This window comes from Heloderma suspectum, chromosome 6 (genome assembly GCF_057233095.1).
Source record: "Heloderma suspectum isolate Gila_16-S chromosome 6, 16-S_ref, whole genome shotgun sequence".
Taxonomy (NCBI): Eukaryota; Metazoa; Chordata; class Lepidosauria; order Squamata; family Helodermatidae; genus Heloderma; species Heloderma suspectum.
In genome coordinates this window covers 59,200,703-59,217,325 of record NC_139463.1, presented here as the reverse complement: position 1 = coordinate 59,217,325, position 16,623 = coordinate 59,200,703, and the positions used below count along the sequence as shown (strand labels likewise).

The window sequence follows — 16,623 nt, the reverse complement described above, 5'->3', positions numbered from 1 at the left end:
AGGACGAGGTGGCAGCAAGCAGGGATAGGAGGGCACTCATCGCCTCCATAGATGCCCATGCGGTCATTCTCCAGGCCATGCTAGATAAGATGCCCGATCAATGCTCAGGGCGGGAAACTTTGACCATGGGGGAGGAGGGAGTGCAGTGTGGGCATACCCAAGAAGATCCGGGACCAGACCAATGCTTGCATGCCCAGGGACACCCCGAGTCCCAAGAACCTGACCGCAGCCCAATGAGCCCAGGGGTGGTGACTACGGGAAGCTCCTTGCGGTGGGACACAGAAGTTCTCTCCCCATGAACATCCACACCAAGGTGTGTTGTGGGTGCTTGGATCACGCCTGCGCAGCTGCACAAGCACCCCCTACAATTCTCCCCATGAGAGATTCCCCGGGAAAGTTCCACGCTTCCCCCCTCTGTTCAGGGCACGACTAGGGATGTCAGAGAATTCCACGACGGATCTCGGTGAGGCCGAATGCCAGTGCATTTGGCCCCCTGAAATCCATAGCGGAATGGCCTGCCATCCCCCCACCCCCTGCGGATCCCCCCCGGGATGAGACTTACCTGGGGCGGATGTTCCAGATGGCAGCGGCTCCAGTGGCGGCTTCGGCGGTGGCGGTGGCTGGTCTTCTGACTGGCTGCCGCCACCATTTGCAGTCTGTGTGGTTTTGGTTTTTTTACATAGACGTGATAGGCTATATAAAGGCAGTTCTAGCACTCAGCCAGAACACATGTCCAGGGATTGCAGGGAAAGGTCATGCAGCCTTGACTCCTGAGACGAATATCTTGGATTGAGATGCTCAGTTTTGCACAGGCCCAAGTTTTGCACAGACCCTGACAACGAAAGTCAAATTGATCCACTTGATGGTGCAATGATGGGGAAGAAATAGGCCTTCTCTGCTGCCGCAACCACCACATGGCAGGTGTGATAATGTCTTCTTAAATGTACTCTGCCACATTTGTTCCAATCTTCATGCCACTTGAGCTCCAGCCCTTATCCAGCCCACTTCATAGCCCAGAGCTCTCCGGGAAGCCATCTGAGCTCCACAGCACCAGAGGTGCAACGGTGAGAACAGGGCCTCAATAGGAGCACCTGCCATGCCAAGCAAAAACTCCCTCTAAGCATCCAAGAATCCTGCAGATTCCGTAGATCTTCAGGGACCGAACTAATGCCTATGCAGGTTGTTAACTACAGACAAACTAATCATTCCATCCCGCAATGCCTTGTTGGTCACCCCAGGACAGCTGTGATCAGGCACCAACTCCTCCCTTTTCCAGACATCAATCTGGGCTACTGAATGCTGGCACACACCTAGACTCCATCTTGGATGCAAGTGCTCACATTGACACAGGTGAAAGGGGAGAACCTGACAACTCAAGTCAAGTCCAGTTGGCCCACAAAGAAGCAAAGAGTGATGCAAATCTGTTTTTCTCCCTCCAAAGTGCAAAGGGGGCCCAGTGTTATTGGGATGTGGTTCTCTTGCCTAGAATGATCAAAATGACAATAATTCTTGATGAGTCCTCCAGGGATTTCCATCCAGCAAGTCAATAACAAAGAAATCCTGGAGAAAACATGCTTAATATAAGTATGCCAGGAGCTTGTCCATGTGAGGGTGGGGTGGTGTCTGGTAACTTGGCATCTGCTCTCTTCTTTCTGTGATCTAATTCCCCTGCCAGGGCATCTTCCTCTGGTTCTCTTTGTCTCTGACCTAGCAGGGAAGGTCTCCCTGTGCTGCTGATGATTTGGCTGCTGCTGCTGCTGCTGTTTGGGCTCCTGCCTCAGGCCACCCAGGGGATGCTGAGGACCACGTGCCCCCTGACCTGGCCGTATACCCTGGAAGAAGATTATTACAGGCCGGGAGACCTCATTGTCGGTGGGAATTTACAGCTAGGCACTTATTATTTCAATAAGTCAGAAGGCTTCCGGAGATTCCCCCAATTATACATATTCAGTATTCTCCGGTAAGTTTCCACCAGAGGGATCTGGGAGAGGCGCTTGCTTGAAATCTCTTGGCTTGATATGACACTCTCAGAGGCTTGTCAGGATTGGCTTCGACCTGTAAGGAGCATCATAGACTTGAGGGTTCTTTTCTTTTCTTTTTTGATATAATAATTTTATTTTTTTAAAAGAAAACAGCAGCAACAACAACATAAACACACAATACACAATACACATACACTAAAGTACCTCTTAAGAGTGTAAGATATCTACCTTTGGCTCCCCTTACACAACAAATGCTTATTATTATTCTCTACTTCTTATCTTAGTTGTATATTATACATTGAGTTCACAGACATTATCTCATTTCTCTCCTAATTTTAACAACAACAACAACAACAACAAAAAAGGGAACCAACCATCTCAAAGTTCAAAATCTGCATACATAGACATCATTTTTCTCGATTCCTTGTACAAATTCTAAAAAGGTTTCCAATCTAACATAAATTTTGCTCTTTAATAAAATTTTAACGATCCACTCGCTCACAGTTGGTCTTGTTTCATTCTTCCACTTCTGTGCATACAATAACTGTGCAGCTGTTGTCATGTAGAGAAAGAGGGTTCCCCCCTTCGCTTTCACATGTTTATCTGTTAGTCCCAATGAAAAAGTTTCTGGCTTTAATTCTATAAGAGTCTGTAATATTCTTTGAGCTAACGGCCGTATTCGTTTCCAAAATATTTTAGCTTTTTTACAAGTCCACCATAAAGGATAAAACAGTCCATCTTGATCTTCACATTTCCAACATTTTCCAGAAACACCCTTATACATTTTAGACAGTTTAAACAGTGGCATATACCATCTACACATCATCTTACAAAAATTCTCTTTAAGGCTTGGACATAAAGTACATTTTAGATCTTTTCCCCACATACTTTCCCACTCTTCCATTGATATATTATGACCAACATTTTGCGCCCATTTTACCATACAGTCTTTTACTTGTTCATCCTCTGTCTCATACCTTAACTGTATTTTTTACAGTTTTGCAATAATGTGTTCATCATTTGTACACAGTGCTGTTTCAAACTCAGATTCTGTTTGTTCAAATCCACCATTTTTCTCATGAATTTTAAACCTTTCTTTAATTTGCAAATATGAAAACCACTGGCAGACATGGCCTTCTCCCAATGTTTTCCCTTGATTTTAACTTATATTCCCCTTGTGACAATTCCAGTAAATCATTATATCTTATCCATTTATGTGTGCTATCAAATTCTCTTCTCTGCATTGCTTCTTGTGAAGATATCCAATATGGTGTTTTTAGAGAAAACCTTAATTTATATTTATTCCAAATTCTTAATACAGCCCTTCTTATATAGTGATTATTACAATCTGCATTCACTTTTGTTTTATTGTACCACAAATAACCATGCCACCCATATCTCAATTCATGTCCTTCTAGTTCTAAAAGTCTTCTATTTTTCAACGTCACCCATTCTTTCATCCGCATCAAGCAGCAGGCAGAAAAATAGGTTTTAAAATCTGATAATCCCAAGCCACCTCCTTCCTTTGCATCTTGGAAAATTTGTATTTGAACTCTTGTTTTTTTGCTTGCCATATCAACTCCATTGTATCTCTCTGCCACTGCTTAAAAGGTAAATAAATAAATAATAATGGGTATCATTTGAAACAAAAATAACATTCTAGGTAATACATTCATTTTAATTGTTGCAATTCTTCCCAGATGTGATAGCTGTAATTTTTCCCATTTTCATCAGTAGCAGCAGCTCTGTAGGGTGTTAGACAGGGTCTGTCTCTCCCTCTCCCAGGATAGCCTGTATATGCCAAGGATGGATCCTGGGACCAGAAACCTTCAGAGGAGGCATTCTATCCCTGGACTATGCTCCTTCCTCTAAAAATAAAACAATGTTTGAGTCCTCATGGTTCCAAATAATAGGCATGTTTAACGCAGAAGCTGTTTTAACACTGCACTTCTCACCAGTTCCGTTCGGATCCTCACCCACCTCCCAATGTCCCTCCCTCCACTGCAGGTCGATAGTCAAGAACTACCAGCACTTCCTGGCCTTGGCATTTGCCATCACAGAGGTCAACAAGGATCCGGCTCTCCTTCCCAACACAACGCTGGGCTTCCGCATGTATGAACACAAGGACCTTGCCAGATGGATGCATCAGAACAGCCTCTCTCTGCTTTCCACTCGGGGGCGAATGATGCCCAATTATAAATGTGACCGGCAGGATAAACTGCTCTCCATTCTTGGGGGTCTTGACTCCAAATCTTCCAGAGAAATAGCATCCCTAACAGGCATGTACAAGATCCCACAGGTAAGGGGATCCATCTGGGGATGGATATGAGGGTCCTGCAGAGCTCAGGATCACTAAGACACACAGGGTGATCTCCGAAAGAGATTTGCCACTGCAGTGTCTGAGTTGCCTATATTCTGGACTGGGGTTTCAGGGGCCCTTGCTAAGCTGGCATTCCTTGGTGGTAGCCAGGAATCCCAGACGGCTACTGCACGACTAATCCCACCCAGCATAGGGCTTGTTCTGTTAGAAAAAGTGTGTGGACTGTGAGAAATCAGACGGATTCTCTTGACACCTTCAAGAGTCATAAAAGAACAAAGCACCTCAAGACTCCTTCTTGTTCTAGCTGTGATCAGCTAAGGCAGCTACCCCTCCGGGGCTTGGGGGAGGCCCCACTCCCATGACAATGTGACATGTTTCTGACTTTTATGTATAGGGCTATCAATGCCTCCTAATCCTGAGGGAGACATGCGACCTCCAGCAGTATCAGAGGCAGCATGCCAATGTACACCAGTTGGAGGGGAACATGACCATGGGGGAGCAAAAGGAAATCATGCTGTGATTGTGGGCTTCCCATAGGCAGTTGGTTGGCAAGTGTGTGAACAGAATGCTGGACTAGATGGACCTTTGGTCTGATCTGGCAGGGCTCTTCCTATATTCTGATTTCCATTTAAAATGGCCCATGTTTCAGCGAAAAGTCGGGAGATCCGGGTTCTAGTCCCCACTCAGCCATGGAAGCTCACTTGGTGACTTTGGGCCAGTCACATACTCTCAGCCCAACCCACCTCACAGGGTTGTTGTTGTGAGGATAAAATGGAGGAGGAGGAGGATTATGTATGCCACCTTGAGTTCCTTGGAGGAAAAAAGACGGGATATAAATGTAATAAATAAAATAATAAATAAAACAGAAAGAGTTTGGAGTGGGGGCACTTCAGGGATGTCTTTTTGAGCCCCACTAACATTGCCTCTCATTTTCTGTCTTGCGTGTCTCGATGCCTTTCCATGAAGAATGGATGCAGTTTGATCAAATGAGGTTCAGTGTAAGCAAGTGTAATGTGATGCAAGTTGGGGTAAAAAATACTGACTTCACCTACAAGCTGATGTGATCTGAGGTAGCAGTGACTGACCATGAAAGAGATCTCAGGGTTGCAGTGAACAGCTCAATGAAAATGTCATCTTGGTTTTTTTGCTGCTGTGAAAAAGGAAAATTCCATGTTTGGCATAATTAGCAAAGGAGCTGAAAATAAAACTTCCATGGTCAAACTCCACTGACACAAATCTAGGGTGCAACCACACTTCGAATCCTGTGTACAGTTCTGGTCACCACACCAAGGAAGGACATTGCAGAGGTGGCAACAGTGCAGAAAAGGGCAAATAAAATGATCAAGGGGCTGGAACAATTCCCCTATGAGGAGAGTTACAACATCTGGGATTGTTTATCTTTGAAAAAAGGCTGAGTTTAGGGGGAAAATGATAGAGGTGTACACAATGACGCATGGTGTGGAGAAAGTGGCTAGGGTGGCATTTTCTCCATCTCTCATAATACTCGAACCTAGGGTCATCCCATGAGGATGGATAGTGGGAGATTCAGGACAGATAAAAGGAAGGACTTCCTCACACGGTGCATAGTTGAACTGTGGAACTCACTTCCACAACATGCAGTGATGGCCACCAATTGGGATGGCTTTAAGAGGGGATTGGACACATTCCTGGAGGAGAAGGCTATTACTGGCTGCTAGTCCTGATGCCTGTATGCTGCCTTCATTATCATAGACATGATGCATCTGTATGCCCATTGTGGGGAACCCGGGCAGGAGGTGCTCTTGCACTCATGTCCTGCCTGTGAGTTTCCCACGAGCATCTGGTTTGCAGCTCTGGGAACAGAATGCTGGATGAGATGGACCCTTGGTCTGATTCAACAGGACTCTTCTTATGTTGCTATGACCAAACTATTATATATGAGGAGGGCCAGAAAGCCCCCAATACATTTCTAGTATAGTAGTACACAAGAGCCCAGTCACTGGAATGCTATGAAATTCTTTCAGGTTACATGCATGGTCACCCTGAGTTTTGGGGGTGATATCCACACCTGGGGGAGACGTAACAACATCACGGTGCTTCACTTTATGTTTAGATATGTATTTTTAAAATGTCCATCTTCCTTCTGGGGAGCAGTTTATGCATCCAAAGTCAGCTTTGGAAAGTCCATGGAAGCTCATGCCATTAATCCTGTGTTAGATGCCAAAAAATTCTGCTACAACAGACTCATAGCAAATTCCTTCCTTCAGCTCGGTTATGGCTTTTTGGACCCTGCTCAGGGAGGGGAAGGGCCATTCCCTGCCTTCTATCGGATTGATCCCAGTGAAATTCCTCAGTATGTGGGCTTAGTCCGGCTGCTCCTATATTTCCACTGGAACTGGATTGGGCTCCTTGCTCCCGAGGGTGACAGTTCTGAACATTTCATCCAGACACTGACCCCAGTGCTCAAGCAGAATGACATCTGTGTGGCCATCTCTGAAATGTTCAATCCAACAGACAAACTTTATCGGCTTCGGATACAAAGTGGATCTATTCCTAGTTCTTGGTTTGAGCCCCAAGTGATGATTTTCTTTGGGGACTCCAGTGTTATAGCACAATTAACAGTCTTGTTGAGGTATCATGAAAAAAAGACCAGGACCCCATTTAGGAAGGTTTGGATCATGACATCCTATTGGGAAATGGCTGCGGCAGGAGCCCCCTCAGGTGGGTGGTATCTAAAAATCTTGTATGGTGCTTTGCACTTCAAAGTCCACACAAGGGATGTGCCAGAATTCAAGCATTTTCTTCGGGCATTAGATCCACTCCGGCCGCAAGGAGTTGTCCTTCTCCGTTTCTGGTGGGAAAGGGCATTTAACTGTCTGTTTCTGAAATCAGGCCAAACCTCTCCACGAGGAGAGAGAAACTGCACTGGGAAGGAGAAGGCAGAGGACCTGCCACATAACATGTTCGAAATGAGCATGACAAGTCACAGCTACAGGATCTACAATGGTGTTTATTCTGTGGCACACGCGTTGCATGCTGTGTCTGGATCCAAACGTGGACTGACGGGGGGAGGCAGGAGGCTCCTGGACATCCAGCCGTGGCAGGTAACATCCTCCTTCACCCTGGGCAAGCGTATGAAAGCACCTCAGTTGTTTCTCAGTGGTCTGATCCTGGAAGCAAATGGGGGGCCTGGGAGAAGGGGAGTCAGCCTTTCTTAAGCACTGAAGAAGGACATGTCCCCATGGAAATGCTTCCGTGGCCATCCTTTCCATTAAAGAGCACTGGAAAGTGAGTCCGGGATAGAGGAGATTCATGACACTTCCAGAATAATTTTACAGTTGCAACTGTGAATAGTGAGGAGGGAGGAAGGCTGCAAGGCCCCAGCCAGACATATAGTTCTTATCCGTAAAGTGGCATCGTTCCCCAGCACACCCCTGAGAAGCAAACAGCAGGCAGCTCCCCCCCATCTATGTTCCATCTTGACAGCCAGCTGAAGAACCCCAGAGGTTGCTGTCTTTGCTGCTATGAGTAAAGCCCCTCCAGCTCCCACTCGAAGATAGGAGGGAGTGTTGTAGCAAGTAGGCACCAGCCAAAAAAGCTTGAAACATTCCACAAGCATAGCCGAGCAGAGATGCCAAAATAAGATGCATCTTAAGCATTAAATTTAATAATGGAGTCCAGGAAAAAACCAGTCTCCTAACCTAATGGCAGTTACAGAGTGTTAGAAGATGCCAGAACTCATTCACAATTTCCCCCATTTTCTAAGTGTCTCTTGCTTTTCAGATTCTTGCCTCTTTGAGGAGCATCCACTTTAACAACAGCGCTGGAGATGAAGTCTCTTTCACGGAAAATGGCAAGAGATGGGATATCCTGAACTGGATCTTCTTCTGAAATGGATCTTTTTATTCTGTGAAAGTTGGGGGAGTGGACTCAGGGGCTCCCCCAGGCCAAGACTTCACCATTCACCCTGAGGCGATTACGTGGGCGACAGAGGTGGGGTTGAAGGGAATGTTCCGGGGTCCGCCTTACTCCCCAGTTGGAGCATGAACGTGGCAGGACAGAGGTCGCCTTCTCTGTGCAGAGAGAGGTATAGAGCTCCGTCTCTCTCTCTCTCTGCATTGAGGGGGGAAAGTGGATGGGATGAACTTGCTGATATAAGGGGAAAGGGAAGGGATTTGTGGGATGGAGGCTCCCTGTCCCCTTAGCCTCATCAGGATACAGCTGGTTCTGGCATTAGAATTGGTGTCTCCCAGAGGAGCCTCTTTTACGATGGTGCTGAGAGATTCAGCCCTCCTATTGGGGATATTGCAACCTCTTCTGCAAGTTAAAGGAAGGGGGCAGTTCAGCATTTAGCTAGTTAAAGCATGGACATAGCTGGCCTTAGGACTCTATAGCTCACTGTGGCCTCCTGTTTCTTCCCCCCCTCCCGCCTTTCTCCATTGCTGGGAGTGCACCTGGCTTGCTGTCTCTCCTGACTGAACACAGAGAAATTGACTGAACAAACTCTTGTTTTGAAACTTCAAGCTGTGCATGTATTATATGCAGGATGACGTGTGAGCAAAGCTCTTCTGTTTCTTAACTAAAAGAAGAGTATGGCTGCTTTATGATTATTAGCCTTCATGTGAATGTGGGACTGGCAAACCCGCAGTCTGCTTTGTCTCTCTCTGCTAAACTGCCTTTCTAATAAGAGGCAGTGATACCAAGTATTTCCCATCCCCTCCTGAACTCATAATCCCCTCCATCATGCAATGGGAGACTCTGTTGAGTAGCTACATTTAGTGCAGTTGTTTCCATGTGGAAATCCTCCACTGTTTGCCTTTCCCCTTTCCGAAGGTACCCGTCGCGAGGTGTGTGGAGCGGTGCTCTCCAGGGCACCGGAGAAGAGTTCCAGAGGAGAAGCCGGTTTGCTGCTACACATGTGACCGTTGTCCAGAAGGGACAATTTCTAACTCCACAGGTACCTCTGACTTTGAGAGCCACATAAAAGTGCAGACCACACTGGGGTAAGAGTGAAGTGGGGACAGGGGGAGGTCATAGCCAAGGGGACATGGGCCATTTGCCCTAGCAATATTTTTTGTATAAATACCATTTTGGATGGCGTACCTCTGTTGTTTACTTCTGCGCAAAGTATTCATGACTTCCTCAAGAAATCTATTCAAATAATAAAATAAGGACTCCCAGGAAACTACTAATACTCAAAACTACAGAATCTGTCCTGGCTCCTCTTTTCATGTATTTTAGAACCATGTTCCCAACTTCGGTTGTTTTGGCATCAGACCTGAAGTGTTTGGGGAACATTGACCAGGGCAGGTGGTTGGTCATCCTTATGTCATCTGGAGGACGTCACTCAAATGCAGGGATACTGCGGGTGCCCAACTTGGTCCGAGAGTCTGTTGTAGTCCCCCTCCCCACTTGCCCCCAAACCTGGCTTGGTGAGCCCCTGGGATGTCCCGGACTCATCTGCTTGTGCCCAGGGGCTTCCTGTCCTCCAAGCGAATTGCCATTTTAATGCAAGATGTGGGATCTAGTGTTTCGTATATCCCGCCAGCAACCTCAGACTCGGGTGAGTCCATCCGCCCCTACTGCAATGTCATATGTTTTCTCCCTTTATCTGTAGTGACTTTGCAATCTGTTCCCCAGCCTCTGCACCAACACAGCTCCTCAGAGGACATGTTGTCATATTAAGATGATGAGGGATAGCATTTTCCCTATATCTTTGCCCATTCAGAAGATACTGCAGGTGACTGAGCATGACTGAGTTCTTAAATTTGCCAGGTTTTCATGTCAAGTTGGAGAATTTGTGATTTTCTTCCTTGCCGAATATTGAGCACAAGTCTGGTACTGTGGCAGATCAGGCAAAACTTTCCTGTCTGCATCATCTCAGGCCTGCTGCCCAGTTAGAAAGTTCTGTAATCCGATGCCTCCAAGGGAATCCTGGAATTACAAATGAGATCCCAATGGCTAACGCAACACAGCTGAGCGTTCTGACTCATGAGTAGTGAAGGTTTCCCATCTCCGGGGTTTGCCAATGAGAGACAGCAGTGCCGGGCAATTAGAGAGGGATCATTAGCACCCTTTTACTGATTAAGAAGGAATCCAGATAAGGAGGCGCCCATGTTAAAAGTATAGGCGTGTGTTTCATTAGCATCATTCAAGCGAGTGCCATAAAACAATTAGTGGCATAAATGGGCCAGGTGGGCCATGAGATAAGTGACAAGATGCCTCATCCCAGATCGTAAATACAGCATGATACGTAAGAAGAAGACAAGCTCACAGGACAGGATGATATCCAAGAAATCTTCCCAGATCACTTTGAATTCTGTTCCTCTCTTCCAGGGCATTAGCTATCCTGCCCAATTTTGTGTCATCTGCAAATGTGATCAGCAGTCCCTGCACCTCGTCCTCCAAGTCATTAATAAAAATGTTGAAGAGGACTGGGCCCAGGACTGGGCCCTGTGGTACCCCGTTCATCACCTCTCCCCAGTTGGAGAAGATCCCATTGAGAAGCACTCTTTGAGTCCGATCATGTAGCCAACTGTGTATCCATCTGATGGTTGCTTCATCTAGCCCACTTTGAGCTAGTTTGCTCATCAGGATAATATGGGGCACTTTGTCGAAAGCTTTGCTGAAGTCGAGGTACCGTATATGATGTCCACAGCATTCCCACAGTCCACAAGGGAGGTTACCGGATCAAAACATGAGATCAGATTCGTCTGGCAGGATTTGTTCTTGACAAATCCATGTTGGCTTCAAGTAATCACTGCATTGTTTTCAAGGTGCTTACAGATGGGTTGCTTTATCACGTGCTCCAGAATTTTCCCAGGGATTGATTTCAGACTGACTGGTCTGTATTTATTATTTATTATTAAATTTATTAATCGCCCATCTGGCTGGTCACCCAGCCACTCTGGGCGATGTACAACATACCATAAAACAAATTAAAACAATAAAATTCTACCATAATTTTTTTTAAAATACCCTAACCCACCCCAAATGCCTGCCTGAACAACCACGTTTTTAATGCATGACGGAAGCTCATTAAAGAGGGGGCATGATGGAGTTCCCTAGGGAGGGAGTTCCACAGATTGGGGGCCACCACAGAAAAGGCCCTCTCCCTCGTCCCCACCAGTCTAGCTGTCCTGGCTGATGGGACGGAAAGAAGGCCATCCGAGGCTGATCTTGTTAAGCGGCCTGTCTGGTGTTGCTGGAGGTGCTCCTTAAGATAGGCTGGGCCGGAACCATATACAGTTTTAAAGGTCAAAACCAACACCTTGAATTTGGCCCGGAAAACAACTGGTAACAAGTGCAACTCCTTCAGCACTGGAGTGATGTGATCTCGCCGGCGGCTGCCTTTAATCAGGCGAGTCGCCGCGTTCTGTACCAGCTGCAGCTTCTGAACCGTCCTCAAGGGTAACCCCACGTAGAGCACATTACAGTAGTTTAAACGAGAGGAGACCAGGGCATGTACTACCGATGGGAGCAGATGGTCGGGAAGGAAGGGGCGCAGCCGCCGTATCAGATGGAGTTGATACAGCACTGTCCAGCTCACAGCTGACACCTGAGCCTCCATGGACAGCTGGGAGTCCAAAATGACCCCCAGGCTGCGGACCTGGTCTTTCAATGGTAGCCGTACCCCATTCAACACCAGGTCAACATCTTCCAGCCTCCTCTTGTCTCCCACCAAAAGTACCTCGGTCTTGTCAGGGTTCAGCTTCAGCTTATTCCTCCCCATCCAGCCACTCACCGTCTCCAGACATTTGGACAGGGATTCTATGGCCAACCTTGGTGAAGATTTGAATGAGAGGTAGAGCTGCGTGTCATCCGCATATTGATGACACTGCACCCCAAACCTCCTGATGATAGCCCCCAGCGGCTTCACATAGATGTTAAATAGCATCGGGGAGAGGATGGAACCCTGTGGCACCCCACAAGTAAGTGGCCACGGGTCCGAAACCTCCTCTCCCAGGGCTACCCTCTGGTACCTGCCGGAGAGGAAGGACCAGAACCACTGCAATACAGTGCCTCCAATGCCCAACCCCTCCAGGCGGTCCAGGAGGATACCGTGGTCAACGGTATCAAAAGCTGCTGAGAGGTCGAGGAGAACAAGGAAGGAGCATTCACCCCTATGCAGAACCCTCCTCATATCATCCACCAAGGCGACCAAGGCCGTTTCTGTTCCATGCCCAGGCCTGAAGCCCGATTGAAATGGGTCTTGATAATCAGTTTCTTCCAAGTGTACCTTCAACTGCACTGCCACCACCCACTCAATCACCTTGCCCAAAAATGGCAGATTTGAGAGTGGGTGAAAGTTGTTCAGAACTTGAGAATCCAAGGAGGGCTTCTTTAAGAGAGGTCTTATCACTGCCTCCTTAAGGGCTGATGGCATCACTCCCTCCTCAAGGGAGGCGTTCACCACCGCCTTGATCCCCTCACCCAGTCTCTCTCTGCAGCTCATAATGAGCCAAGATGGGCAAGGATCAAGCAAGCAGGTGGTCGGCCTTACAGATGAAAGCACCTTGTCCACTTCATCAGGAGGAAGAAGCTGGAACCGATCCCACAAAACCAGTTTGCCACAGGCCGCCTCTTGCTCACTAACTGTGTCCACAGCGTGCAGAGTAACACACCTAATCTGATCAATTTTATCTGCAAAGTGCCTTGCCAAAGCGACACAGGAGGCCTTAGAATGCTCCAGTGGTTCCGGAGCCACAGGACCGACCAGGCTCCGGACCACTTGGAACAGCCTCCTGGGGCAGCACTCTGCAGATGCGATGGAGGCAGCATAATATTCCTTTTTTGCTGCCTTCACCGCCACGTGATAGGCTGAAGATACAGCTCTAGCCCGTGTCTGATCATCTTTGGAGCGAGACGTCCGCCACCGGCGCTCTAGCCGTCTCACCTCCTGTTTCAGAGCTCGTAACCACGGATTGAACCATGGTGCCATCCGAGCCCTGTTCAGGGGGAAAGGGCATTTCGGAGCCACCCGATCTAATGCCCCAGTGATTGCAGCATTCCAACCACCCACCAGGGTCTCGACCGAGTGGCCGTTGGCGTGCCCCAGAGAATCCCCAAGCGAGTTCAGGAATCCATTTGGATCCATAAGATGCCTGGGGCGGACCATTTTAATGAGTCCTCCACCCCTGCGGAGGGGTTGTGGAACCAAGAAGTCCAACGTCACCAGATAGTGATCTGACCATGACAAGGGGGTGGTGGATATACCCCCAACTTCCAGATCACTCCCCGCTTCTCCAGAAACAAACACAAGGTCTAGTGCATGACCGGCTACATGGGTAGGCCCAGTTAGAATATGGTGCAGCTCCCAGGAGGCCATGGTCTCCATGAAGTCCTGAGGTGCTCCTGTGAGGATGGCCTCCGAATGTACGTTGAAGTCCCCCAACACCAGTAAGTTAGGGGACTGTACACGCACATCAGAGACCACCTCAAGCACCTCGGCCAGGGAGTCAGTCGTGCATTGGGGTGGACGGTACACGAGCAGAATCCCCAGACTGCCCTTCGGGCCCAACCTCCAGTACATGCACTCAGCAACCTTGGTCTCCCGGAGAGGGGGTCTGGTGAAGACCAAGGACTCTCGGTAGATAACAGCCACTCCCCCTCCCCGATCCCCAGCCCTTGGCTGCTGTGCATACGAAAATCTGGCTGGACCCATGGCTGCAAGGGTTGGAGCAGCAGCCTCGGCTAGCCAGGTCTCCATAATACATGCCAGGTCTGCACCCTCATCCAGGATCATGTCATGGATGAGGGAGGTTTTCTGGGTAACAGACCTGGCATTGCAGAGCAGCAAACGAAGGCCAGAAGATGGGGTCACACCTCCCCTAGCCATCCTTTGGCTCTGGACAGGCCCGGAGCAGGGGACAGATACTACACATCTCTCCCTTGTTCCCCTTACCTGGCATGGCCTGCCCCTAGCGCTCCACCAGCGCCTGCCGCCCAGCCTCGTTGGATGTTGGATACTTGAAATATTTGAATTCATGCATGCAGAAACTCTTGCATTTAGTGCTTTTATGCTGATACCTTTGTAGTTAAAACACAAAAAAATACAAATCTTGTCTGAGAGTGTTTCTTAAGAAATAGAATCTGGTATCACCCATCTTGAGAGTGCAGGATTAAGCTTGCTCTAAGATGGTTTTGAGAGGGTTCTCTAAATGTATGGTTCATCAGGTAACACAGCATTGCCTTCATACTGGTAACATCTCTTGAGAGAATCCCTGAACCAGGGCATATGCCACAGGAACATAGGTGGGGGGTGGGTAGGGATGGCAGAATATTCCGCCACGGACTTCATAGACGCGGGATATTTTGAATCCGGCCTCTGGAGTCCATGGCAGAATGGGTCCACCTACCTCCGCCTCCCACCAGATCCGCATGGAGCTGGCTCCTCCTCACCGGCCAGCTCCATACAGCAAGCAATACAGGCGCCATTGCCGTGCCGTATCACTGAGCACTCACTGCAGGAAGGGTCCTGGACGCCATTTACATGGTGGACGACAATTGGGTCCCTGTTTTTTCACGCGATAGGTGATGCAAATACCTAGGTAAATACGAATGCGTAGCTTATGGCATGAAAATACGGGGATACAAATTGCAAAGCAGATGCCATTTGCTGCTGGATCCCTTCCTGTTGTGAGTGGTCAGTGATACGGCACGGCACTGAGCACTCCGTGGAGTCTCCGTGGAGTGGAACCCGCTGGCGAGGATTCCGGGGGGAGGAAAGGATTGAATCTCTCCCCCTGCAGATGCCCCCTCGGACTGGTAAGTAGGGGATTTGTACATCCCTAGGGTTGGGGGAGGGATCATATGGGGAGAAAAAGTAGCATTTTGTAACTTTTCTGTTTCTGGTATTCTGATGGCCAAAACTTAAACAGAAAACAATAAAAGGTGTACAGTAAGGTAGAGAATGGCTATTTCCATCCCTATCTTTGAGGGCTGAACAAGGATCCACATAATGAACAACGTGTCATGATTGCGATATTTCAATCGTTGTTGCTCATTCCAGATGCAGCTCGTTGTGCCCCATGCCCAGAAGATCAACACCCAAACAAGAGCCAAGATCAGTGTATCTCCAAGAAGATCCATTTCCTTTCCTATCGAGAGACACTGGGGCAAATCTTAGCTTGTCTAGCTCTTTTCCTCTCCTTGATCACATCTCTAGAAGTGGCAAACTTCATTAAACACCATAACACACCAGTCGTCAAAGCCAACAACCGAGAGCTCAGTTATGTCCTCCTCATCTCCCTTCTGCTCTGCTTTTTCTGTTCCTTCCTGTTCATTGGCCAACTCACAAAGCTCACCTGTCTTCTGCGACAAACTGTTTTCAGCATCACCTTCTCTGTTGCGATTTCTTCCATTTTGGCAAAAACTGTCATGGTAGTTCTGGCCTTCATGGCCACCAAGCCAGGAAACATGGCCAGAAAACTCTTGGGAAGACAACTGACAAACTCCATTGTCCTGGCCTGCCCCCTCATCCAAGCTGTGATCTGCACTTTCTGGCTGATGACCTGTCCACCATTCCTAAATTTAAACTTCCATTCCCTGCCTGGAGAGATGGTAGTGGAATGCAACGAAGGCTCAGTCACCATGTTTTACACTGTCTTGGGTTACATGGTTTTCCTGTCTCTTGTTAGCTTCATGGTGGCTTTCCTAGCAAGGAAACTGCCTGACAGCTTCAATGAAGCCAAGTTTATCACCTTCAGCATGCTGGGGTTTTGCAGTGTTTGGATCTCCTTTGTGCCCACCTACCTGAGTACCAAGGGGAAGTCCATGGTGGCTGTGGAAATCTTCTCCATCTTGGCCTCTGGGGCTGGTCTCCTCAGTTGCATCTTCCTTCCCAAATGTTACATTATTCTCCTGAGGCCCAGTCTCAATTGTAAAGATCACCTAATAAGGAGAGGAGCCTGTGATTTCAATACATTGTTTTAAAAGAACTCCCTGCTAATTCATCTATGTGGGATGTGGATTAACCACTTGCTAGATATTTTTTTTTTTTAATACACAAATTGTTAAAAGACCATTTAAAGCATTTGACTGAGTGGAATGTTTCTTGTTTCTTTGTTTCTTTGATGTTTATTTCATGTTATGGGAACTGCATCCCAATTTGTTAAAGATGTATATTCAGCACCAGATATTGTAATGAACAAAGAACCAATGAGAAGAGGGGATTGTCCTCTTTTACTGTTATTGGTTTCCCTGGGCATCAGATCACCTGCTATTGCATGCCGCCCCTTACCCCACATAGACAGTACCAAGATAAATACTAGTCAGATAAAAGCCACATTGTCCGCAGATCACTTTCTGACATATGACCCAGCCAGACCGCACTTTATCAAA

At 47.7% G+C, this 16,623-nt stretch overlaps 1 protein-coding gene across 1 annotated transcript; it reads left to right on the top strand.

Annotated features, from left to right (window-relative positions):
* Nucleotides 1-1,793: 1,793 nt before the first annotated feature.
* LOC146340952 (vomeronasal type-2 receptor 26-like) lies at nt 1,794-16,215 on the top strand. The gene is made up of 6 exons (XM_084807281.1): nt 1,794-1,960; nt 3,990-4,094; nt 9,115-9,128; nt 9,239-9,284; nt 9,756-9,844; nt 15,320-16,215. Exons 1-6 carry the CDS (start codon nt 1,794-1,796, stop codon nt 16,213-16,215), a joined length of 1,317 nt encoding a protein of 438 aa, XP_084663407.1.
* Nucleotides 16,216-16,623: the final 408 nt, after the last annotated feature.